The 26211-nt window shown below is 44.1% G+C and overlaps 1 protein-coding gene across 1 annotated transcript in view; it reads left to right on the top strand.

Moving 5' to 3' along the window:
• The window catches only part of ENTPD6 (ectonucleoside triphosphate diphosphohydrolase 6), a 35694-nt gene extending 23347 nt beyond the window's left edge, over nucleotides 1–12347 (top strand). Inside the window, exons 9-15 of the mRNA XM_060248782.1 lie at nucleotides 2448–2512; nucleotides 3954–4055; nucleotides 5843–5983; nucleotides 7037–7090; nucleotides 7272–7381; nucleotides 8720–8854; nucleotides 12222–12347. Of these exons, the coding sequence (XP_060104765.1) occupies nucleotides 2448–2512; nucleotides 3954–4055; nucleotides 5843–5983; nucleotides 7037–7090; nucleotides 7272–7381; nucleotides 8720–8809 (562 nt within the window). The 3' untranslated portion in view covers nucleotides 8810–8854; nucleotides 12222–12347. The remainder of the gene's footprint in view (nucleotides 1–2447; nucleotides 2513–3953; nucleotides 4056–5842; nucleotides 5984–7036; nucleotides 7091–7271; nucleotides 7382–8719; nucleotides 8855–12221) is intronic.
• The last annotated feature ends 13864 nt before the right edge of the window (nucleotides 12348–26211 follow it).

Raw genomic sequence — 26211 nt, 5'->3', positions numbered from 1 at the left:
GCAAGTCAGTTATGTATAGACCAGCTTTCTCATACACTGTGAAGTGGATATTTAACAGGTTTGTGACTATCATGGGCAGAAGTAGAGATGTGAAAACCTGGGGTGGGGGGATGTAAAAATCGGAGAGGTGGGAACATTCCATCTCCAGGACCTTGCCTTAAAAAAAAAAAAGGAAAATGTGGAGATTTTGGTGTGTAATTAAAAAAAAAAATCTGTGACATATTTTCTCTTTTAGAACCAGTAAAATGTTTTAAAGACACGGTGGGCATGCTGTAGACATATACAGCTCTTAAATTCAAAATACATTTCTGCACCTAGAAGGATATAATCTTCACAAGGAGAACATGTAGGGCTGGCATTTTTTGTCAAAGGCTAAATGCTTTGTCCTGATTTGACTCCTTCCTTGTGGTTGACCTTTTCACCTCTCCCACTCTGATAGATATAGCCACAGACTGGATAACTAGTAGCTTATTGCCCTACTTTACTTGGGGAGGGGAGGGGAGGGTGAGATCAGAAGGAGGCAGAGTAGAAACTGCACCAAAGCCTCAATGGAAAAATTCTGAAAGTTTCATTGAACTGAGCGCTCTGTTACCAGATAGCAAAAATTAAGATACATATGCTAAGACAGCATAGCATGCCCCAGCATAGTTTTCTCTCAATTACTTGGGTATATTTGCAGTTTTCTATAACTTTTAAAGCTCATGTCAGATATTGCAATTGTATATGAAAACTAAGTAATAAATGATTTATTTTATGTTGCTAAAACAATAACATTAATTTAGGTTTGATAGAACAGTAAGTATTGTATACAGGGCTTTTTTTGTAGAAAAAGCCCAGCAGGAACTCATTAGTATGTGAGGCCATGCCTCTGACATCACCATCATTTGCATAGTATGCCACGCCTCTGACATCTCCATCATATGCATACTAGGCCACACCTCTGACATCACCAAAAGTGTACAATGTCTTTTTTGGGATGTGGTAACAATTCTGGTCATCACACCTCAAAAATGATATTCTAGCATTGGAAAAGGTTCAGAAATATATATCCACACATATATATAAAGCCATAAATATATACCATTCCCAGAGAAAAAAATCAAATTCCAACACACTACTGCAGACCCAGCCATGGTGTAGTGCTTAAAGAAAGAGAAATAAAGCAAACAGGAGAAAAGACTGACTTAATTAATAAAAGGGGGGAGAGAGTTGAAAAGAAAGGAGAGGGAGAGAGGGAGGAGCTAGTAGGAAATAAGACAAACGGAAAAAGAAATATTGACAGAAAGAGTGAGGGAGCGGAAAATAAAGCAAATAGACAGAGAAAAAGAAAGACTGAGAGAAAGAAAAAGAATGCATGAAAAGGGGGAGAAAGAAAGAACACTGCCAAAAAGAAAGAAATAAAGAATGAATGAATGAATGAATGAAAGGGACTAACAGAAAGAAAATGAATGAATGAAAGGGGGAGAGAGTTGGAAAGAAAGACTGACAAAAAGAAAGAAACAATGAATGAATGAAAGGGAGGGAGGGAGGGGGAGACAGTTGGAAACAAATAGGGAAAAAAGGAAAGAGAAATGAAATAGGAAGAAAGGAAAAGGGTGGGAAGAAGTGAAAGAAAGGAGGGGGGAAAGCAAGCAAGAAAGAGAAAAGAAAGGAAAAAGAGACTGAAGGAAAGGGGATCCAAGCAATTCACCTGTAAAAGTGCTGACTCCCACAAAGCCCGAGCTCTGTAGCTTGGCCCCTCGAGCCCCGCCGGCCAGCTGGACGTTGGGAGGCCCCGCCGAAGTGCAGCAGGCCTCTCTGAGCCCCGCCGGACAGCATGACATCGGGAGGCCCCAGCAAAAGTGCGGCAGGCCTCCCCAAATCCTGCCAGACAGTGCGACGTCAGGAGGCCCCAGCAGAAGCGCGGCAGGCCTCCCCAAACCCCGCCGGCCAACATGACGTCAGGAGGCCCCCTGCTCAAGCATGGCAGGCCTCCCCAAGCCCCACTGGATAGCGCAACATTGGGAGGCCCCCGCACAAGCATGGCAGGCCTTTCCAAGCCCCGTCAGAGAGTGCGACGTTGGGAGGCCCCGCACAAGCACGGCAGGCCTCCCCAAGTCCCACCAGACACCTGGACATCGGGAGGTCCCCACGCAAGCGTGGCTGGCCTCCCTAAACCCTGCCAGGCAGTGGGGGAAGTCGATGAGGCCAAGCTGGAACGCTGCCCGGTCCAGCCAGAACGGTGTTCCAGTGCATTTCAGCTCAAAAAAAGGTCCTGATTGTATATATTTGAGTTTCCCTCCCAAATATCTATTTTTGAGTTATTGCTGGGGGCGGGGGTTCTCATGGCTTCAAAATTTCCATACATTTTAAATCTCTAAATAGACATAAGTTACCAAATTCAATAACAATTTATTGCATTACCATCAGAATATGATTTTTGATTTTCTGTTTTCCTGCTTCTCCAGTTACTTGGGCCTTGGATTAATAGCGGCAAGATTTTCACTGTTAGGAGTTGTTCAGGGGCAAGCCTGTAAGTATTTTTCAGTCTTAGAGATTTTACTTTTATCTTTTTGATGGGGATCTTGTTTTGTGTTTCTGAGCTTCTTGCAGTCCTTAGCCTGAGGGATTGAGGTTAGAGCTAGATGTAACATATGCTGAAATAAGAAATATAGAACACGGCACTTGATCCCGAAAGACTCTACAAACCCTAAGAAATATAATTGCTTACCCCCTGGTTAAAGAGGACCTGTCTGGTGATACTTTTTTAAAAGAATGCATTTAAAGTAACTTTTTTCCCTTGGAAGAAAAATGTCACCTGCATGTCAGTAAACAGTGTTGATGCTGCACAGCCATTTACCATGGCCAGTTTTCTTTCTGTAAATAAAAAGCACCTAGAGTATAAAACATCCTCAGAAAAAGCAACAGTGTAAACATATGGGAAGGGGGAAATACCCCATGAGGTTTTCCAGAAATTAAGTATACAGGGAAGCATTGCTTAATGCTCTGGAGAGATACACTCATAATAACCTGTAAAATTATTCAGAACTGGTGTGAGTTATTTTATTGGGGGGTAATGACCCTGGTGTCCTTGGAGGACTCCCATTCAAATATTAGCCAGGGCCAGCACTTCTTAGCTTCCATTAGTTTGCCTAGGTTATTGCAATTATTACATATTATGAGTTTTTAAATATACTTAAAGGGTGGTGGGAGAGATCTAAAAAAATAATTCCAACTCATGTAAAAATTTGTAGGCTTTGAAAGCTGTAAAACTTATCCATTTTAGCCACCAAAACATATTTATGATATATTTTTCTGCCCTATGATATACTGGAATCTGGTATGGAGTAGTGAATACATCCCAAATACAACTTTTGAAGCTTTCCCCCACACACCATTGGTAATGTTCCTGTTTATAAAATGTGTGGATTGTATTGTCTATTAAAACCATAACATGTAACTTCCAAGTAAATATCAAACTAATCAGCAGTCATCCAGTTTAGCTTATAAGAATAACAAAAGACAAACATTTACACCGTATAATTTAAGCAGAATCATTGCCAAAACAACATAATGCAAACAACTAGAGAAAGCCCTACTAAACAAACACTACACTTGGTGGCAAAACATAAAAAACTGTGTGTAGTATGAACAATCTACATAACTGGGGGGGGGGGGGGCGTGTTATAACATTTAGAAGCAAAGTTCTGGATCTTATGGTGTAAGGAGATGCTTGAAAGCATATAATTTCTGTTGGTAGGGCATGTAAGTGCTATCATTGAAAGTGCCTTATTCCATGCCCACTTCTCATTTGAGTAAATAAGGGAATCTAGGGGAAGGCTGTCTCTGCTGCTTAAAGCAAGCATATAGATAAAAGGACTTGAAGGGCTTTTAGGATAAGTCAGTAACAGTCAGATACAGGGTTCCCATGTGATTTCTTTGCTTTTGTCTCAGTGCCTTTATTCCTGTTACAGTAAAGGAAGATGAAGAATTGACAAGTCCCTGTTCATCACCTAATTTTCAGGGTGAATGGGAGCATGCCAAGATTCTGTACAAAATTAAAGGGCAGAAGGCAGGTATAGTAACCTGATTGCCTCGTAATTTGGTATTATTAATTTTCCTTTGGTATTTCCATTAACTTGAGATTCTGTAAATAGGGGTATGATAATATTTTAAAATGGCAATGAGAGGGATTTCATCATTGAAACAGTTCCTACAAATTCTCTTTCCTATGGTCAGGAAGACTGTGTGTATGAACAATCTACATAGTCTGGGGGGGGGCGTGTTATAACATTTAGAAGCAAAGTTCTGGATCTTGTGGTATAAGGAGATGCTTGAAAGTGTATGGGAAATGGTAGACATTTGAGAATGAGACAGTCTCCTGCTGTAGTTCTGGCTTGTCTTTCTTGCAGAAGTTGAATACTAGGCTTGACTTGCATAATTTATACAAGTCTCAGGCTAGCTTTTTCTTGTATATATACCAAGAGAGAAGTCACAAAAAGTTAACCCAAATAAATCACGATGCAGTCACTGTGACTATAATTACTATGAAATTTAAAGACATTCACACAGTTACATTACAAGCATTCTAATACATACATCTATATATATATATATATATATATATATATATATATATATATATATATATATTTGGAATTATGGTTTTCAAATCATTTGAATAATTTTCTTCATGCTTGGATTGCTCTAAGCTTACAGCTAAATGTATAAAACTTAAACAAGCTTGCTTCTTGAAATTGCTGAGCTCCCAGCACTTTCACTAGCTTTTGACTGAAGGTGCCTGACATTCAGTGCTCTAGAAACAACAGATGTTATAATGGGACTGTGTGGACTAACTTTTGACTTATATTACGTCAGAAGCCTTCGTTACTGAAATAATGAGCTGGTGGTCGTTGATATTGTAATTGCATGATTCTGTGTGATATAAAGAAGGATCTTTAAATAAGTATAATTAGGCAGTAAAGGAGTGTATCTTTATTTGCACAATCATTGTTAAGTGGTTGGGTTAATGTGCATCTATTAGAATTAACTTATTTGCCAGGCGTTCAAACATGAAGTTCGGGGGCTGAATCAGGCCCCCAAGCAACTAGCTAACATCTGCTTCCTTCTTCCTATATCTTGCTTCCTTTTGCATAACAGTTTGCTTTGCTCAGTTGCACAGGAGTTACAGAGCAAAACCTCTATTTTTCTCCATTAGTTGAAGCTCCTACCTTGGAGAGGAAGGGGGGAGGCAGAGCTTGTTTTTCTAGGCTCTCTTAATTGCACAGCAGAGCTACTGAGCCAAGCTTTTCTTCCTTCTATTGGCTAAGGCTCTCCTTCCCACCCCGCAGTCCCCTGGGGAAGGAAGGAAAGAACCAGAGCTTCCTTTGCCCAGTTCCCCTGGATCCCATGGAAGAAATACAAAGAAAGCACCTTTAAAACCAGCAAGTGTTAATGTTTTAAGTTTTTTTAAAAATATGTTTAATTGTGTTTGTCTGTGCGCTTTATAAAGTTTATATCTCTGCTACCTAATCTTAAATAAGTACACACATGGCCTCGCCCAACATGGCCCGGCCCAACCTGACATGACCCAGCCCAACAAGATCTCATTTATATCAGATCCGGCCCTCATAACAAATTAATTTGACACTCCTGTTATATGCAGTAGTAGGTTGTTTCAGCACTCTAGAAAGGGCAGTTTATTCAGATTTCATGCCAATCTGTTGAACATTATTGGCCACATTTCCATTTTGAATTGTAATCTGAATTTCTTCACTGTTTGCACATACCAAATGCTTCTTACATACTTGAATTTTATTATTAACACTGAATTATTACTGGTGGTCCCCTTGATTTCTTTTAGAAAAACCTCTCTATGAATCCTGTCTTGATGAAGTAGCAAAAATATTCAGCCAGAAGATTCACAAGACACTTGAAGTAAAGGACTTAGAATTTTATGCTATTTCCTACTATTATGACTTGGCTACGGATCTTGGTTTGATAGGTAAACTTGCTTTTGATCCTTGCTATTTCTTCCCTCTTCTCCAACCCCATTCTTCTACTGGTCCCTATAGCTAAAAAAGTGACACAAAACTAATATGATTAGTGCAAAACTCATATGATTAGAAACAGAACTTGCTACTTGTGGTGAGTGTGGTACAGAGTGGTTGTCTCTCCTAGTGATATCTTGATGGTACTCTACAGTGTCTAGGTATAACAGAGGCAATCTGCCATATGGGCAGGTTTTATTTTTTTTTCTGCAGGTCTGCTGTTGCTATCTATTTTACCAAGCTCCTTTACCACAGTATAACTTTAGTAAGATTTGTCATAGCATAGAATGGTCACCACTGCAACAGCAAGGAATACTGCCAGAAGAACACCCCAAGATCTGTTACAAGTAACCTCATTAACTGTGTCTGCCCTTGAAAAAAGACTGATTCCAACTGACCTGGTCTGTACCTTCTTATCTTGTCATTCCCTTTGGGAACTCAGTGATGTATGTGGTTCTCCCTTTCCCTCATTTTACCTTCACAACAATCCTGTGAGGTAGTTTAGGCTGAGTGGGAATAACTAGTCCAAGATTATCCAGCACACTTTGTGCTAAAGTGGGGATTTGAACCAAGGTCTTCCAGATAAGTTAGTCAAGCATTCAAATCACTACACCACACTTACTCTCACTGAAGCAGTAGACCTGCGTAGGCTGTACCTCTTCAGACTGCTAGCAGAGGCTCACATGATAGAATATACTTTAATAAAAAGAAATATTCCCTCTGAGTAGGAAAACAAATAATAGGCAGGAGAGTTCTAGCTTTGCCTTGTTCCTGATAAGCTAATTTTCTCTGTGCAGAGAAACCATGTGATTCTTAACCATGTGATTCCCTCACCTAGAGTCTGTAGTGGTACATCCCAGCCTCAGAGTTAAATACCTTAATGAGAAGTAGGCTGAAGAATTCTGATACTCTGTAAGTACTACTTGAATGAATGTGTAATATAACTGCAGCTTGTTATACTGTCACCCTTTGTCACTTCCTAACCAAAATAGCCTTTTTCTTTCTAGATAAAGAAGGAGGGACCATGACTGTCAATGACTTTGAAACTGCTGCAAAGAATGGTAGGTCCTTCTTTCCTACTTCTTTCCTTTCCTCAGATGAGCTAGGCAGGTTGATGGCAAAGTTGTAGTTCAGTGGAGGGCCTTTTGCCTGCCAAGGAGGAAGTAAATGTCCCAAGCCACTATTGTTATTAAGTACATGATCTACAGTTTGTTTGATTTTTCCTTTTTTGTTCTCCTGAAGCATGTAACATGGAGGTACACCAAGGAGCGTATCCATTCTTCTGCATGGATCTCATCTATGTCAGTTTGCTGTTGCAAGAATTGGGCTTTCCAAAGAGCTATGTTCTTAAGGTAATTGTTCTTTATTGCTGTACTCAGTATGAAAACAAGCATAAAGGTCCTGCACCAAGAAAGTTCAACAAAACGTATTTAAATCCTGCAAACTCTATAAAGCAGTGTATTTTCCCTATGCAATATTCTGACATTATTTGAATTACCTATGTACTGGCATCTTGTGACAAGGGCAGAGATGGGGAGGTCTCTGCTTATGGACAGTGGAAGAGGCAGACAGGGGACCTTGAGGAAGGACAGGTAGTAGAGAATAATGCCTAAAGGTACCTAGTTCTAACCTGTATGTGCTTGTACCTCTGATTAAAATCCAAATGATATTGGCAAAGTAATCATGAAAACTGGCAGATTATTCTGGTACTTCATTCTGAGCTGTTTTGGTTTATAAGATCTTATTGGGTTATGCCCATGCAGTGTAAAATTTTGCAATGTCTAAATGCTGTTATTTGTCATGATCCTAGGCCTAGTGAGGTCTACAGGCTCCAGGCAAGCTTGTGTAGGAGTAGTTACAGGGCCTACATTTCCCAGGATCTCTTCTATCCCTCTGATTGAGTGGGCAGGAGTTTTGGAAAGAAACTGGCCCAGAGGGGTGGCCCTCATAGAAAACAGTAAAAGGACAGCTAGAGAGGGAAGAGGCTGCAGAGAGAGGAGTGTTGTTTCTGGAAAGGCTGTGGCAGGAGAGTGCCCTTACCCAAGGCTGGTAAGTCTCTTGGTATTAGAGAAAGGGAATGTGTAGTTAGCTGCATCAGGGCTTTTATTTGTTTATACCAACCTTTACTATTTTCTATATTCACTGTCAACTAAATATTTTACTACCCACTTGTTGTTCTTGAGCACTTACAGTAAACCTGTTGTTATTGTTAAACTGTCTGAGTCTGCATGCCTCTTTGGTCATAGAAAGAAAAAGGCTTTGTTAAGAAGGAAGGCAAAGATTTGGATGGGTGCTCTGGGCCCTCCCAGACAGACTCATACCAGAGTGATGTGAGTCAGTAGAATCCCTCCCTGGTCCCCTGCTGTGTGACACCCATTATGAAAGCTGAGAGTCTGAGGAAGGTTAAAAAAAATCCCTGGTTTATTTTGCACAGTAGGGTAGTTCATAAATACCTGTTCATCACATGATGACTGCAAAATCAAGTAATGACTGACTTGCATGTGTAACTGGGCCATGTATCCAGCACAACAGATAATACTCCCATATCAGTTCATACAGAATGCTTTTATAAAGGGGTCATTTCACACACAGTCATGAAATACAGAGAAATCAAGTGATAGACACATATGCTTGAAACATCTATGAGGAACTAATGCATTTCCAACATTCTTGTCTACTTTATATTTCAGCTTGCCCGAAAAATCAACAATGTTGAAACTGGCTGGGCTCTGGGAGCTACGCTTCGCTACCTGGATTCACTTAACAAACTGCAGTATTGATTGTCCAGTGGCAAAAAGCTAAATCTGAAAGAAAAAAGTGCAGAGGTAAATAGGCATGGAAATTAGAGGTACAAATATAGATTAAATTCAAAATCTGCAAAGATCTTTTATATTTAAATTTTATGTAAAAATGTATTTTAGGTACTGTCCATGTAATTAAAAAATACTTCTGTTAATGATAAAGTAGTACAAACTGAGGACCTGTGAAGACTCAGAGGTGGGGAAAATCTCATGTCCTGTCCTACTTCTCTTCTTCCAGCTCTGTCTGCCTGCTCTGTCTCCCATCTTTCTGTCTTTTATCCCCTACATTTCTTCTCCTCACCACCACTCAAACTCCCACTATTTTGTTTTTCTTCCCAGTCTCCTTGTTTACTGTGCTGCTTTCCCCATCCCCATAGGCTATTCTGGTTCCATCTATATCTCCATCTTATATTGGATACCTTATATTTGGGTTCCTGTAAGTATGTGCAGATGTTACTGTTCATAGGGGGGAAGTTAATCGCAGACCTTTTTAAATGTTTAGATTTGCAGAACCTGTGCTGCACCAGCTACACTGGCTTCTGGTTGAGTACCAAGTTAGATTCAAGGTTTTGGTGATGACCTTTAAAGTCTTAAGCAGTCTGGGACTGACTGCGGTACCATCTCCTCTGTTATGTCCCTGGAAGAGCATTATACTCTACAGGCAATAATTTGCTAGTGATCCCCAGCCCTAAAGCAGTCCAGCTGTCCTTGACAACTTGGTGGAACTCTCTGCCAGATGACAGACAACAGGGCCCTGTGGGATCTTATTCCATTCTGCAGGGCCTGTAAGGCAGAGATGTTTCTCCAGGTTTTTGAATGAGGACAAACAACAGTTGCCCAACTGGCACCTTCACTCTACATACCTCTGAGTCTTCCCTCCTCTCCCCCCCCCCCACCGATATGATGCCTGGCTGTCCAGAATAAGAATTAAATTAGTAAGGCATCATCAGGGTTTGTAAAATGGTTTTAATTTAAATTGTTTTATTTATTTTAATCTGTTTATTGTTTTATGTGAACTCATGGACAGCACCCAGAGAGATGGGGTGATTAATTAAAGAGGAGAAGCATTTACCTGGGTGGCCCCGTTGTGTGGATTTTTTGATCGGCATGGTGGGCCATCCTGGGGAATTAAAATAAATAATGCTGATTATCTTTTTATGTTCTTGCTTCTGTTATCAGCACATTTGCAGTTACAATCTCAAATCATGTTAATGACATGAGCATATTTTGACCATACAGTGTGACAGTGTGCTAGTAGAGAGGGTTACTAGTGTCTAGATAAGTGCTAGATTTCTTTCACTGAACCTCACAGAAGAAAAGCTGTTTCTCTCTAAGATAAGTTTCAGTTAGTATTTGAAATGCCAACACTTTGTGTATGTTTTCTTGACACGATTTCACATCTAAGAGTTTTACATAGAGCAACTTGATTCACATGCAGGTTCATACTTGAGGCAGCTGGCAATGTTTCCATTCCATTCCTTTCTGCAATGGAAACTATTTGTCAGGACCTGCAATATAGGATCATATTATCACCTTTGACACCTCCTTGCAGTTCTTTGAATGTTTTCACTTGATCATTCCTCTGTAATGACAGAGGATATACACTGATGGCCATTGTTGTATGTATTACAACTGGTAATTTGTATGCTTCATCACAGTTAAAGCCATCTCCAGACTCCAGGCAAGCTGTTTGCCTGATTAATGGATATGTAATGATATCTAATAATGGCTGTCATTGTTGCATGGAAACGGCACATTAGTGTACTGAACATACAAAATAGTTGCATGGTGTTCATCATATCTCTCTTCTGCATCAGAACGCTGAAGTTTTGTAGTTCTCAGAAGTTGTGTCCAAAGACCTGCCAGAATCTGTTAGTTCAGTAAATGGTGCTAGAACTGTTTGCTGTGAATTGATTTGTGAAACCAGGGATGGGCCATATGGAGTGCCAGCATCACCGGCAAGTACAGTTGAGCACATCTAACACATTCAGTAGCTTTAGAGCATGTAACTTACTAAAATAAAGCAGGTTTTAAAAATTCTTATAAAATCTAGATACTTATAACCATAAGAGAGCAGGACAGGGCTGATAACTGACTGTATTTCTGGAACACACTTGAGCTTGCTCGCATGCTGCATTCTTTGACCTTTCCTTTCTTTCTCTGACTTTTCCTTTTCCCCCCCATCCACAGTATTTTTCCTTTGCCATCAAGTCGTAGTTGACTTATGACCAGGACTTTTTTGGTAGAAAAAGCCCAGCAGGAACTCATTTTCATGTTAGGCCACACCTCCTTACAGCACCATTGTTTCGCACAGGGCTTTTTTGGGTAGAAGACCAGCAGAAATTTATTTGCATATTAAGCCACACCCCCGCTGCCAAGTCAGCCAGAACTGCGTTCCTGTGTGTTCCTGCTCAAAAAAAGCTCTGCTTATGACAACCCTGCAGGGTTTTCAGAGCAAGAGACATTCAGAGGTGGTTTGCCATTGCCTGCTTCTGTGCAGACCTTGTAAATGCTAACATATGTTTTAATTTACTGCTGCAGTAACTAGATCAGGCAGCTCAAATTCTGTGGTGTTTTTGCCTCCATATTGATTTATACTGATTGCCTCCAACTCATTAACCGGCCCTCAGGTAATTGCTTCCTGGTTTAAGGGTACTGCAAAACCTCTAACATTTGCTTGAAGTGGAGGGCTTAAAATTTGTTAGATAACAAATGTATCCATCTTAAGTAAATAACAAATGCATTTGTCTTAATAAAGTGCACATTTTAAACACGTGATTTTTTTTCATTGACACACTAGCCTTTCCAGTGCACCTTCAGACTCCACTACCCACAAAATTTATGGCTATTTATGGCTTTGTATCTTCCAACCAAATAGAAAAAATAGTAAAACTAAAGAGGTCCTAATCCGGATAGCCCAGGCTAACCCGATCTCAGAAGCTAAGCAGGGTCGGCCCTGTTTAGTATTTGGATGGGAGACCACCAAGGAAGTCCAGGGTCATTACACAGACACAAGCAATGGCAAACCACCTCTGCACATCTCTTTCCTTGAATATTCTCTTGCCTGTCTCAGTAAGTTGCAGCTGAGCCCCCTCCACCCTTTCAGGTTTGCCTTGACTGTGAACCTGCTGTGGTGTCTTCTGTCCCTAGATTGTCCTCACACCTGCATCTCTGACTTCTGTCTTCTCCAAGATTATTTCACCTTAGAAAACCCAGCTTTTTGAAGACAACTATGGCTTCATGTCTGAGGGAAAAAATGCACTCCTGAGGAACATGGTAACTTAACCATGGCTCTTGCTGTTGTAGTGGGACCTCTGTATTATTTAGTTCTGTTATACTTTCCCCTTCCATTTACTTTCCTGTGTGCTTCTGTATCTTCTTCTCTTTTCAGATGTTGCCAGTTTCTTAGCTTCTGCTCCCAGACTATATAAGACTTGTGGGACTTCTTCTTTCATCGAGAAACACATGTGCCTTGATTCTGGTGACTTGGATCATGCTACTTTTTAAAAGTGTCACTCAAAACTGGTGACTCTTTTGTAAAAGAGTAGGCAGTGGCAGCTGAAACCAAAATCTTGGGCAGCCTAGTTGAATGTGGACATTCTGTAATAGATAATGAGAATTCATTTCTTCCAACTTGCCTTCCATGAGAAAAGCACTTAGGTTTCTGATGTTCTCTCCTCTTGCTGCTAAATACTGAACTAGCGTCAGTCACCCACGCCATGTTTGATTTTAATATTGCATATTATTAGCAGTTAAGTGGTTTCATGAATCTCTCAGTTGTACAAACTAGCCTATTTTGTATAGGGGTTTATGTGTTGATAAGTGCACTGTTTTGCTTGGTCAGATTTTTACGATAAATATTGAGATTACCTTTGAAAGTCAAATTTCCTGTTCCTTGTATGCTATAATGATTGGGGCTGCAATTCTAAACACATTTACAAGGAGTAAGCTTTATTTCTGCTTATACATGTTTAGGATTGCACTGTGGGGCTCTAGGTTATTTTAGAGGCAGTATGCAGGCTTGAACTTAAAACCACAAATGGTTAAGTCTGATTTCAGTTGTTCCTGTGGATGGTGATGGCTAGACCATTAATAGACACAGGAAATCAGCATGCAAGTCTTGCAGAAAACCCCATAAATGTAAATTTCTATAAATTTAGCTCCTCTGGTACAAAAAAAATTAACTCAGTCAGATATCCTAAAGTGTCAGTGGCTTCTGAACACTGTCAGAATCCTATGATTATGTTCGAAATCTCTGGGGTTTGGAAGGCTGTCTGTGATAACCACAGAATCAGAGAGTTTTAAGTGGGTTGGCCCATTTGCATCCCATTCAAAATGTCAAAAGAATAGAGCTCTAAAAGGGGATACATTTCTGTTTAGGCCTGGCTCAGAACATAATTCAACACAACAGGTACTGGCCATGGTTTTAAGGTCGTAAGCAAAATAACTATGGCCAGGCTATCCTGATTAATACTGAGTTGTCTAGGTAAGGAGATGGAGTCCACTTCTGCCTCTAATAATCATTATGATTTATATGTTTCATATGTATGATTCAACACTACATGCCTAATTTCCCAAATTGTTGGCACAGTGAACTTTTTTCCTTTTGCTGAAGTTGTGGAGGTTAATACTTTTAGTTAAATTGCTTGAGCAGTATTTTTTTTAGAATGAAATGTCAAGAGGATCAAAGTACAACAAAAGCTAAGATCAACCCTAGATTTGTGTGACTTTGGGACATGGCAAAGTTTGTTTTGTGGAGTGTACTACCCAACCAACTTGGAAAATGCTTGTGAGGATTAATGAAAATTTAACAAACCCCCAAATACCCAGCTACCATGCCTTCTTCATGTATTCTTGCAGCTTTAGAATATACCCTGCACAAAAATGGCCCCATACTGGATTGACCACATGGGATAATTGATACATAGAAAAGCACCTTGCTTTTTAAAGGGTAAACATATTGTGTACTGTACTCTTCTGAATAGTCAGAAGTAGCTTGTTAATATCACTAGAAAAATGTGAATTTTTTGTTAATCTGTGAATCCTAATTGTTATGCAGATGTGAATTTTATAGAGAATTTATATGTTTACAAGGCTGCTTGGGCTGTCAAGAAGAACTTCATTTGAAATGGTGTTTTTGGAGTACCACCATAGGGGCATTGTCTTCCTTTAAATAAATGATTGTATCATCATTGCATTAAGCAAGGATTACAGAAACCTGGACTTTTTCAAGATAAGAAGAGGAGTTATTTTTTTATACCCTGCTTTTTTCTACCATAAGGAGTCTCAGACCAGCTTACAGTTGCCTTTCCCTCCTCACACCAGGTACCTTTGTGAGGTAGGTACGGCTGGGAGAAAGCTGTGACTGGCCCAAAGTCACTCATCAGGCTTCATGTGGAAGCATACAATCAATCAAACTCAATTTTCCATATTAGAGTCCACCACTATTAACCACTACACCACGCTGACTCAGAAAGCAGGGCATGATATGCTTTGAAATCATGACACTCCCTTACAGTTAGTCCAGCTATTGGTCTGTCAGGGTCAGTATTGTCTGCTCTGACTGGTAGTGGCTGTCCAGTATCTTGGGTAGAGGTCTTTCACATCATCTTCTTTTGGTCCTTTTAACTGGAGATGCTGAACATTGAGCCTGGGACCCAGTGCCGGATTAAACCCTGTGGAGGCCCCTAGGCAGTCAAAATCTCGAGGGAGCCTTCGCAGATTATCTCCTAATATCTCCTGCAGGGACCTTCTCAAAAGTTCCTTTGACAAACCTGTGGGGGGGAGGCAGAAAAAGGCAAACAGGCCCAGGGCCCCTAAAGATGTGGGGGCCCATAGGTCAGTGCCTACTTGTTAATTGATCCCTGCTGGGACTTTCTGTATGCAAAGCAGACCAGACAGCACTGAGTTACAGCCTGACCCCATTAATGCTTTGCACCATGGCTCTAATCATGCACTGCACAGAGAACGTGTGTGGAAAAAGGAAACGCCTGCAGGTTGTCCAACTGTCTAATGATCTGATCTCATTCTGCCATGTATTTTTAATGAAGTACTTCATCTTGTCTCTTCTGCAGGCTATTGTAGCTGTCTTTTTGGTGTACAATAGATTTTGCTTGTTATAAGCACAAACTTGACTTTGGAAATTAATCAAATGGCAAAACTTTGTACTGTATTGGATTGTCATTGACTTGTCTATTGAAGGATTGTGTGTAAATGTATACTGGACATTCAAAACACAATTTGTCAATAAAAATTAGTTTCTATTTGTGGTGCTTGGATTGAAGCATGGAGATGAACTATTAGTTCTACAGCATGTTATTACACAGGTGGCATTTTATTTCTTTAATTACCACATGTTTATCTTGCCTTTCCATATGGTAGCATACATACAGCTGTCCTTACCACAGTCCTGTAAAGTAACTCAGGCTCAGGGAAACAAAGATTTCTCCAAGACCACCCAGTGAGTTTTATGGTTGTCTGGGTATTCCAAGCTCAGCACTGTCCATTATACATGTTTTTGATTTTACACCAAGCAGAATTTTTCATTCACAGTAGCTGCCATGTGCTGAATATCAGTATAATGTTAGTAAATTCCATTGTAGTGACAGTGCTAGGCTAGCCATGGAGATTATTGTTATTGGAGCATCCTGTGCCTGCCAAGGGAGGTAGAACCCCACAGCAGAAACTGCCCTTGGTCCCACCACAACTCACACATCTTGTATACTCTAGCATTTGGTTGCAACATCAACCATTCTCCATTGTACTACACAAGAACTTGTGCTCATGTAGTTATCAGTCATCAGAAAGAAAGCCCTGTTTGAATTCAGTGGGACCTGCGCAGGTATAAACATATTTAACAGGATGTTGCAAAGTGATCGACATGGTATATAAAATGTCCTGCACTGATTGATGTTAACAATCAACAGATCTTGAAACTATGAAAGAAGTTCCTGAGGGCAGTAAAATGGCAAATGATCTACTAATTATTTAAAAAATAAAAATGAGATAACTCAATCAGGAAGTTTGGAACAAAGGATAAGAGATAACAAGGCATTTCTCAAGGCTTCTCCTATTCTTTACCAGCTGGTTTATCAGAGCTGAGTAAAGGAAGGGAGACTTCATTTGGTTATAGCTGGTTCTACAGTAGAAACAATGAAGCTGAAGATTCTAAGCGAGAGAAGAAAGTCAGATTAGTAGGGTTTTAGTATAAAGACTAGTGTTTAATTGTATTATTTTTATGCCAGTCATGTATGTGGTACTTACATAGACAGTCTGCTGCAATCCGGAAAAGGAGATCCATGTTCACAACTTTAGCACTCTGTAGAATTCATCTAGTCTCCCATGCATATGTTTGAGCTCTATGTAGAAATATCACAGACTCTAGCGATTGCATTTCGTAACCTGTTGACCCTGCTATGTTCCCATGTGTATGCTAAGAAATAAGCCCTATTTAAATCCATTGGAGCTTACTAAAGTATAAACATGTTAGGGTTATATTGACTGTCTGTGAAGAGACTTGTCAGACTTAGTACACTGGATGATGTGGACAAAAGATGATACCACAATAAGCCTGCTTGTCTTTTAGGTACCAAAAGACTGTTTTGTGTTATGTCTAACACAGCTACTGCATCCCAATCTGAGGCTGTTAGTATATATGAAGTATGACTAGAGCTTCATCATCATGATCCTTATCTAGCAAGATTGCAATCTAATACAAAACCAGAGTATTAAGATTTCCTGCTCTGCAATATAAATTAAGAGGAAACAAGGAACACTCGGTGGTACCTGGCTAATAGGAACACAGTAATAACACAAGACCAGGAAATATCTTTTGAGGAAGAGCCAGCCATGTGTAGTATTTGATCTGTCAGGGGTTGTCTAGTATGTTGTAATTACTTGATGGCTGATTCTTGGCTTATTCAAAAATGGCTCTGATTGTATTTCAGGTTGTTCAGACATAAGTCAGTGCAAGGAAGCAAAGCCATGACAGACTAGTTTACCCTTAGTGCTTAGGGATCAGCTGCCCTGAGCCCTTTAGGGGAGGGCAGGATATAAATTTGATAAAATAAAAGCCCTCCCAACACAGCTCCACCGACACACAATCAGGACACAGGCATAAGCCTGCTCTGCTGAGCTGATGTCATGCTCTGTGACTCCTCACAACTCACAGACGATAGGGAGCCAGGATGGGTAACCATCATGGATTCTTGCTGTGTTTGGAAGGAAGGGGGGATGGGCATGGCATCACCAGAGACTGATTTCTGTGTCCATCATTCCCACCAAAGTGGGGAAAATAGAAGATGGATTCCTCTTGGGCTTCATGTGAAGGCTTTATTCTGCTGTTTTCCTACTTGTTATTGCATACGATATATAGTAGGGTCATGCTAAACGAGGGACCTTTTTATTCTGTTAAGTACTGAAGGGCTTGATAATGATATTCACCTTTGTTCTTGCAACAGCGAGATAGATGTAGAACAATGGCCCTGTTCTGTCATTTAAGGAAAATGAAGGGGGGGGGGGAATCTATGATGATTCATCATAGTTGGTGGTATGCTTCAAATCTTTTCTCTGTTTTTAAAAAGAGTAAAGCAAAGGTGGAGATAAGCCTTGGGAGACATTCCTGATATCACTGAGCTTTTAAAAGCAAACTGTAAGCAATAGAACAAATTATTCTGATTTCAAAGTTCAGTGCACTTGATTTAAATTTTCTATCATTTTGCAAAACAAGATTTTTTTTCCTGCATCCCATCCCTGCCTCTTTCCCATATGCATATTCACTACCTTCCTTGTCTCCATCATCCAACAGTGACTTCAAGTCCATACATTTATGCTAAAATCAATATTTAAGGTACCACAGTGCTCTTTGTTGATTTTTTGTCATTCGCAAGAGCAGTCAAATCTGCTGTGATGTATCTTTACATCTTGCCTCAGGCAAAGGCTAGTAATAAGCTTCAAATATAAGGAGCAATTCAATTGTGGGGGAGTGGGTGTTCCATTGCCTAACCTCAGTTTCAAGCATAATAATTTTTTTCCTCTGTCACAACTTTATCTTACCATTGTTCCAAGGAGCTTAAGGTAGCATGACTCATTCTCCTGTCTACCATTTTATCTTCACAACAACCTTGTGACGCAAGTACAGCTGAGAGAGACATCTGGCCCTATGGTCTCCCCTCAAGGAAAAATAGGAAAATTCCATGCCCAGTATTTTATAATAGATCAGCAAGGTCTTTTAACATCTGCCATGAACTCTGTTTTCATACCAGAATACTGTAGTAAGGCAAGTGATTGGACCGGGGAGTGGGGGGGCTGACCCTTGGGAGGGTGCACCTATAATAGGTGTCTCTGCTAATACATTGCTTAGACCAGTTAGGCGTTCAATGTGCAAGGAGAATGTTGGGTTTGTACACACAGTGGGTTTGTACACACAGTTCACTGATTTGGGATAGCACTAGTCTGTTGGAAACATTTTGTTCAGTTGCACAGTCAAGCCCAACTCTTTGCGACCCCATGGACAAAGTCACGCCAGGCCCTCCTATCTTCCACCATCCTCTGAAGTCTGCTCAAATTCGTGTTAGTTACATCAGTAACGCTGTCCAGCCATCTCATCTTTTGCCGTCCCCTTTGGAAACATACAATCTTGCATACTCCTGGCAGTTGTTCATGTTTACCTGAGAAGATCTTTCCCTCTCAGTTCAAAAAATTAAGGCCATTGGGGTAGTTTGATTGCTCTGCTATAGACTTTTCAAAATGCAGAGCAGGACTCTTGCAAAAGCATCCAGCCTCAACAAAGTCCTTATCTGATACCTTCCAGTATTATGAAGAAGAGATTGGATTTATAACCTGCCATATACTCTGAATCTCAGAGTCCCAGAGCGGTCACAATCTCCTTTACCTTCCCCCCACACACACACACACAACAGACACCTTGTAAGGTAGGTGGTAGGGATGTGCAAAAAAAAAAAAAAAAATTCGGTATTGCACGGATTCGGAAGTATACGGGGGGGGGGGAATTCAGAATCCCCACATGCTCCCGAATACCGCATTCGGAATAGCCGCATATACGGTAGATGCGCGGCTATTTCCGAATATACGGCCCTATTATACCCTATGGGCCATTGAAATCAAAGGCAAATAGGGTATATTTGAAGCTGCCTGGAGGGGAGGGGGTTTGAGGGAGAGCCCCCAAATTTGCAGGAGATCTGCAGGGGACTCTCACCTCCAACCCCCCCAAGTCCCCAAAAGATTGGGCCAGGGGATCCCATTCCAGGGGCACCCAAAGAGGGTGCCCCTATTCCATGATCATACCCTATGGTCCATTGAAATCAATGGCAACATAGGGCATAATTAGAGGCTACTGGGGGGCAGGGGGTTTGAGGGAGAGCCCCCAAATTTGCAGAGGACCTGCAGGGGACTCTCCCCTCCAACCCCTTTAAGTCCCAAAAAGATTGGGCCAGGGGATCCCATTCCAGGGGCACCCAAAGAGGGTACCCCTATTCCATCATTATACCCTATGAGCCATTGAAATCAATGGCAACATAGGGCATAATTAGAGGCTACTGGGGGACAGGGGGTTTGAGGGAGAGCCCCAAAAACTGCAGGAAACCCGCAGGGGACTCTCCCCTACAAACCCCCCAAGTCCCAAAAAGATTGGGCCAGGGGTCCCTGTCTTTGGGCTCCCCAAAAGGCCCATTGCCAACAATGATGGGGAAAGCCCAATTAGCCACTTCCTCCACTACAATTGCTGTGGGGAAAGTGGCTCTGGTTTGAGGGAGAGGCCCCAAACTGCAGGGCAGCTTCAGGGGACTCCCCAGCATGCAACCCCCCTGGCCCAAAAAGATGACACCCATCTGTGGGCACCCCAAAAGGAACACTGCTCCCAATGGTGAGAAAAAACCAATTAGAGCCACTTCCTCACTGTAATTGTCGTGGGGAAAGCGGCTCTGGGGAGCAGGGGGTTTTGAGGAGAGCCCCCCAAACTGCTGTGCAGCTTCAGGGCACTGTCCCACACAAAACCCACACGGCCAAAAAAAAATTGGACCAGGGGGTCCAATTCCTGGGGCACCCAAAGCCAAACCTAACTTCACACCAGAGAATCTCTATGGGACCCAAATGCACTACATCCCTCTATCTACTCTATGAACCCTGCAGGCCTGGAACCAATGTAAACCCAGTTGCCAACGTCACTACCACACAAAACACAATCTGCTCAAGGTCTGCTCTGCAGAGACCTGGCTGCAGCAAACCCAGATGCCAGCTCTCCAGCCCTGCCCCAAACAACACGGGGAGAGCTGGCCAACCACAACAAGCCTGCTGGCTCTGGGTCTCTCACTCAGGTGCCAGCTTCCCTGCCAAAGAACACACAATCTACAGATGCCAGCTCTCCAGCCCTGCCCTAAACAACACGGGGAGAGCTGGGCAACCACAACAAGCCTGCTGGCTCTGGGTCTCTCACCCAGGTGCCAGCTTCCCTGCCACAGAACACATAATCTACAGATGCCAGCTCTCCAGCCCTGCCCCAAACAACACAACTCTAGTCTCAAACAAGAGAAGTGGTGGACCACCACACCTAGCTCCACATCATTCTGTATCTGACACAAAGCAAGAAGCATTTTGACTTACCTTGAGTGATAGATGGTTGACTGGTCCCGGCTCTTTCGCGTTACCCAGGGTGCACCATGAGGAGGCGAGCCAGAATTGCACCCCAAATGAGGAAGATCACTGGGAGGGCCTCAGATTATGTGAGAGGAAGGCAACCATTCCTTCTCTCTCAGCTCAGCAGTAACACACCAGCATCACTGTCCCATTAGAGGGACCTCAGCATTGGTATGGCTGCTGGCTGCCTGTCATCATCACTGGCACCTCCCTCTTTCTTCCTCCTGCCCCTGAAAAAAAACTGGGTGGGTTATCCTGGCTGGGCCTGTGGGTGCTGTCGGTTACAGTTGGGGGCTGCAATGGCCCTTTCAGTATTATTAGGTATGTGTGGATGGAGGACTGGAGAAATTTGGATCGCTTTGCAGTTTTTAAACCAGCATTCACTTTTGGTTTGGGGAGGGATGGGGGGGGGGGATGCACTGCCAATCAATTTGTGAGTGAGTTTTTGGGCTGTCTTTGGACTCTAGTCAATTTTTATTGGAGGAGCGTTTTACAACCACGTTCCAAGTGTGGGCCAAGAGAGGATGCAGGCACAAGTAGGTGCTCACTTCATTCACTCTCAAAATCCATGTTCGGGGAGCCGAACATTGGCAAGTTGACCTTCAGGAAGACCAACTGCTCAACTGCCCAGGGTTGCATGCGGTTGCGATGTGGGCAGACAATGTCGCCCATATGTGAAAAGACGCGCTTGCTCTGCACGCTCGTCGGTGGGCAGGAGAGGAACGCCTTGGCCACGGAGGAGAGGGCCGGCCAGACCCCCTCCTTCATGACCCAGTAGTCCAAAAGAGACGCTTCCTGCGGCTCGAGGGGCTCAAAAAGATAGTCCCTCACCATTGCAGCACCCGTCTTCGCTCTCAGTGCCCTACCGCTCCTAGAGGGGCCAACGACCCGCCCGATGAATGTCACCTCAGCACTCTTCGTGGCGTGAGTCTGGGGGGAAACACTGCCTAGCTGGGGAGGCTGGGGATGAACAACAGCAGCGGAAGTCGCAGATGAGCTGCTTCCACCCCCCTCCTGCTCAACTACCGGCACTGGGCCCCCCCTGACTCTGGAACGCTCGACCTTCTGGGAGAGCTCGTCTCGCCAGCGATCGAGCTCATTGGCCCGCTCGGCGACTGTGCCCTTAAGGCGCGGGTCTAACATGGTCGCCATCATGTAGACCTTATCCTGGGTGAAAGTCTGAAAGCGGGCCTCAAGCCCTTCCTGCAGCCTAACAACCAGGGCGCGCACCACTGTACGAACGTCTCCACGGCCTTGAGCTGGCACTAGAAATGAGGCCAGGTCCTCACGGGCCATCTGGACCATGGGGACGACCAATGCGATGCTCGCCGTGTCAGACGAGAGCATTTCTGTGTAGGTCTTGAAAGGCCCAAGAACCTCCACAGTCTGAAAAATGACCACCCAATCCTCTTGGGTGAGACGGTTCTCATCCCGAAAGACCCTCGTCTCAGAGACAAAGGCATCCAGGGCTGCTCTCTGCTCCACCATGAGCTCCAGCATGGCACAGGTGGAGTTCCAGCGTGTGCTGACGGCACCGATCAGACGCCTATCAGTGTCTGTTTCTCACGCAGCCGATACGAGTCCGTATTGCTGCGTGAGAAGTGACCCGTGATGTGCCGACATTTCTGGAGCAGAAGTCTGTACTCATGGGTCGTGGCTAGATACAGACGATCCTGGCTTTTCGTCTGTCCCAATGCGTCCTTAACCACGAGGTGGAGAAGGTGGGACACGCAAGGAAGGCGTTTTAGGCCCTGACGCTGGACAGCCGCCTTGATGTTGGAGCCACCACCAGTCACCACGAAGCCCTTGGCGACGTCCCCGCTGCCTACCCAGCCCTCTAACTGCCGTGAGAGGATGGCTCTGAGAGTCTCCGCCGTGTGCGGCGCGTCGACTGCTTCGGCGTGCAGCAAGGCCCAGCGATAGCTGGCCCGGCGGCCCTGACCCTGCTTGTCACTACTGCCACCCCCACCCTGCAGCTCTCTGGGTTGCCACCAATGTGCAGTCAGGGAGAGATACCCCTCGAATGCATGTTGGGAGGTCCAGATATCTGAGGTGAAATGAACAGTCCCCCCGGCAGCACGGGACAAATGCTCCTTCACCACAGATCTGGTCGCCCTGAAAACAGCTGGCACAATGGTCCTGCTAAGGGTGGTTCTAGCAGGAACTTTGTACCAGGGCGCCAGGTACTCCCTCAACCCTCGCACCCCAGGATTCTCAACCACTGAAAATGGAAGCCCATGGGCGACCGACCTGGCAAGGTTCCAGGTGATCACCCTCCTGCCGTGCCTGATTCCCCCTCTTGGCACAGAGGTGCCAACCCTACCAAACATCTCAGGCAGAGATGCCTGGTGTCCCTGTTCTCCCATGGAACACTCCTGGAGAGTGGAGGTAGTCGCGATGGGATGGACCTCCTGGCTGGGTGGTGTTGTTGGCCGCTTGGACAACACAGCACCAGCCTGCTTCTCCCCCTTAAGAAGCACCCCTGGGTGGTGCTTCCGCAGGTGATTCCGCATCTCCCCCCGAGTCAGGTGGGCAGGGTCCCGCCCACGACTGATCCAGGCCCTGCACAGCTGGCACTGCGCATAGCGTGGATCCTCCATAAGTTGGAAATGCTTCCATACTTCGGAGGTGAACGGATGCCCAAACTGACTGGCAGGTTGGGTGTCCAGAGCCACCTCCTTTGAGCTGCTCAGGGCAGACACATTGTGTCTCGGGGTGGCAGGAGGGGCTGGCCGCCGGGGGGAAGTGGGCGGAGATGGAGGCACCTCGTGTGTCTCCATCTCTTCCCCCTCCACCCCATGCGGCCTCCCCTCCTGGCCATCCCCTGAAGGACTGCTGGTGCCCGAAGGAACCGAAGAAGGGGGCTGGTCCTCCTCAACCAGCTTCTTCTCCAGCTCCTGCATGACACTCTGCACCCTCCTTGGGGTGATCGTTTTGGACAGAAAACTGTCCCCAAAGCTCATCTCCAAGGAGGGCTGCTCTTGCTGCCCCTCCTCCGGCTGCTTAGGCTGAGCGACATCAGCTGGAGGAGAGACTGCCCGAGCAGCAGACCCCTGCGCAGTGCCAGCACCTAATGGCACCTCTGCTGGGGGCACCCCAGCAGCAGCCTCGATGAAGGGCCCAAGGTGGGCCTTCTTCTTCATCACACTCTGGCCAGAGGTCGGAGTGCTGGAAAGTGGCTGTGGAGTGGCCCTACGCACAGGTGGGGGGGAGACCTGGGTCCTCCCCCTCCCCTCCACCCCTCTAGTCTTCTCCTTGGCCTTGCCCCCAGGGCCCCTCTTCTGCTGCCTGTCACTCATGTCACCCTTGGCCAGTCTCACAGAACGTGAACTGAGAGTGGGGTTTTTTACAAACCTAACTCACTGCACTGTACCCTGAACCAACAGGTGCCCTGACTTCTTTTTAAAAACCCTCCCACCAAAGCTTGTTTATTTGTTTTTTTGGTCCCTAACCCGTCCTTCTTTGGGTTGGGGTAGTAGTCTGGTAAAGTTTAGGAGACTAGGTGATCCTGCCTCTACCTGGCTACAGTTTTTAAAAGGCTACCTTGAGATGAAGGCAATCCTTGTTATATCCTCCTAGTTAAACTTCTCCTAGCTAGATCTTGGGACAAACCTGATTTCCTTGCAAACTAGAAATCAGTTATCCCCTATAACTTGAGAGAAGCTGTGGTTTACCCTATAGAAATCTAAGGATGCACCAGCTTTCAGTGGCTGAAAGCCAGATGCACCGCTGCTGCAACCCTAGTCTCTTTAAAAGGGAGCCTGATGTGGCCTAGTAGTCACGCTGCCTTTTATGAGAAACCTAAAATCTTTTTAAAGCACCCCTATCTGGCCTACTTGAATTGTGAAAGGAGAAAAAGCCCTAAACTGGATTAATTTTGTTTTAAATTTCAAAAAAACACAATCCCTAAAAACACCCTTATTAGTGGGGCAGCCTATTTAGTGGCCCTAGCCAAACCGAGAGCACACTCAGATTCCAAAAATCACTCTATAACAACAAGAAAGTGACCCAGCCCACACACACCCTCGCCAACCCCCACACCAACCAGAGGTAATTTTAAAAAACCAAACCAATCACAAAAGGCCAAGCAACTCAAGTGTTAAAAAAGTGGCCTTTTCACCAATAAGAAAGCTCAGGCCAAATCAGTCAACAACACCCCCACCCCCAGTCCCCCACCCCCAAACCAGGAAAAGGGACAACAGGAAAAAAGGCAACTCAAGTGTTTAAAAAGTGGCCTTTCACCAATAAGAAAACTCAGGCCAAATCAGTCAACAACACCCCCACCCCTAAAACCAGAACCAGGAAAAGGTGGACAAAAGTGGCCTTTTAAACAATGAAAATTAGGCAAACAGCACCCCCCCCCAATAACCTGAAGAGAAAAGTAACAGCAGCAGCACAACACAGCAGCAACAAATCAAACACTGAATACTTTTAAAACAGTAAAAAACTCAACTTTTAACAATACAGGAACTTTGCCAAACCCCCCCCCCCCAAAAAAAAAAACCCTTCACCCTAACCCCAAGAAATCCAAGCCACCCAAATCAGGAGAAGTAAAAGGACACTGCACTTTTAAAAGTCCTCTCACTAAATTAAGATATGGGCAAATTAGCAACCCCACCCCAGGCCCCCACCCCCAGCAGAACCTAACCCCAACCCCAAATAGGCTACCCACCCAGTACTCACCCACCCAAATCTGGATAAGTAAAGGGACTCTAATCCTTTTACCAACAAAAACTAAAACAAGAACCCCAAAACTGTCTTACCTTGTCTTCTCTACTCCAGGGAAGTCTGGTAAGGCTGACTGAGAGAGCAGCAGGCAGCAGCTGAAGCCAAGGGCCAGCCAGCAGCAGCACAATCTCTCACACCAACCAACATACACCAACACAGCAGCAATGGAGGAGTCCAGCCAGGAAGACTCCTTAAAAAGGTTCTCTGGCCCTACAGAGAGCAATTTCAAAAAATAGCACTGCTCTCTGATTGGCCAAACAACAGTGCTTACTTGGATACCCAAGTAAGCAAAAGATCAAAATAACAACAATGTAGCTGATGGCTACACAACAGCTACACAACAGCCCTGCAAAGCATGCATTTGCAATGCATTTTGCAAATGCATGCTTTGGATTGGCTGCTGGGGCTCCTCTTCCCCCTCCCCCCCCTGATCCCAGGGAGGCTATGGGAGAGGCGGGAAGAGGCTACTAAAGGCGGGAAAGTAGGCAAGCAGCTCCCCTGAGGCTGCAGAAGCTACTGTCCCGCCTTTTGCATTGACAGCCGTATACTTCCGAATAGCTATTCAGCAGTATACAGTGAGCCGTATTTGGCTGCCGCATAATGGGCTTCAATGGGAATCGGCTACAGCCGATTCTGTATACAGCCGAATCAGTGGTGATTCGCCTGTATATACGGTTCGGCCGAACCGAATGCACACCCCTAGTAGGTGAGGCTGAGAGAGCTCTTACAGCAGCTGCCCTTTCAAGGACAACTCCTGCAAGAGGTATGGCTGACCCAAGGCCATTCCAGCAGGTGCAAGTGGAGGAGTAGGGAATCAAACACAGTTCCCCCAGATAAGAGTCCACACACTTAACCACTACACCAAACTGGCTATTACACAGAACTCAGCCAGCACCCTCAGTCCCAGGCATATCACAGCAATCAAGCCACATTCCTATCTGAGTGCATATAGCTTCATGACCACTGGAACCTTTTAATTCAGAATCAGATATTCAGGTTGT

This window comes from Heteronotia binoei, chromosome 1 (assembly GCF_032191835.1).
Source record: "Heteronotia binoei isolate CCM8104 ecotype False Entrance Well chromosome 1, APGP_CSIRO_Hbin_v1, whole genome shotgun sequence".
Taxonomy (NCBI): domain Eukaryota; kingdom Metazoa; phylum Chordata; class Lepidosauria; order Squamata; family Gekkonidae; genus Heteronotia; species Heteronotia binoei.
The sequence above is the reverse complement of the archived record's forward strand: the minus strand, read 5'-3'. Positions and strand labels throughout refer to the sequence as shown.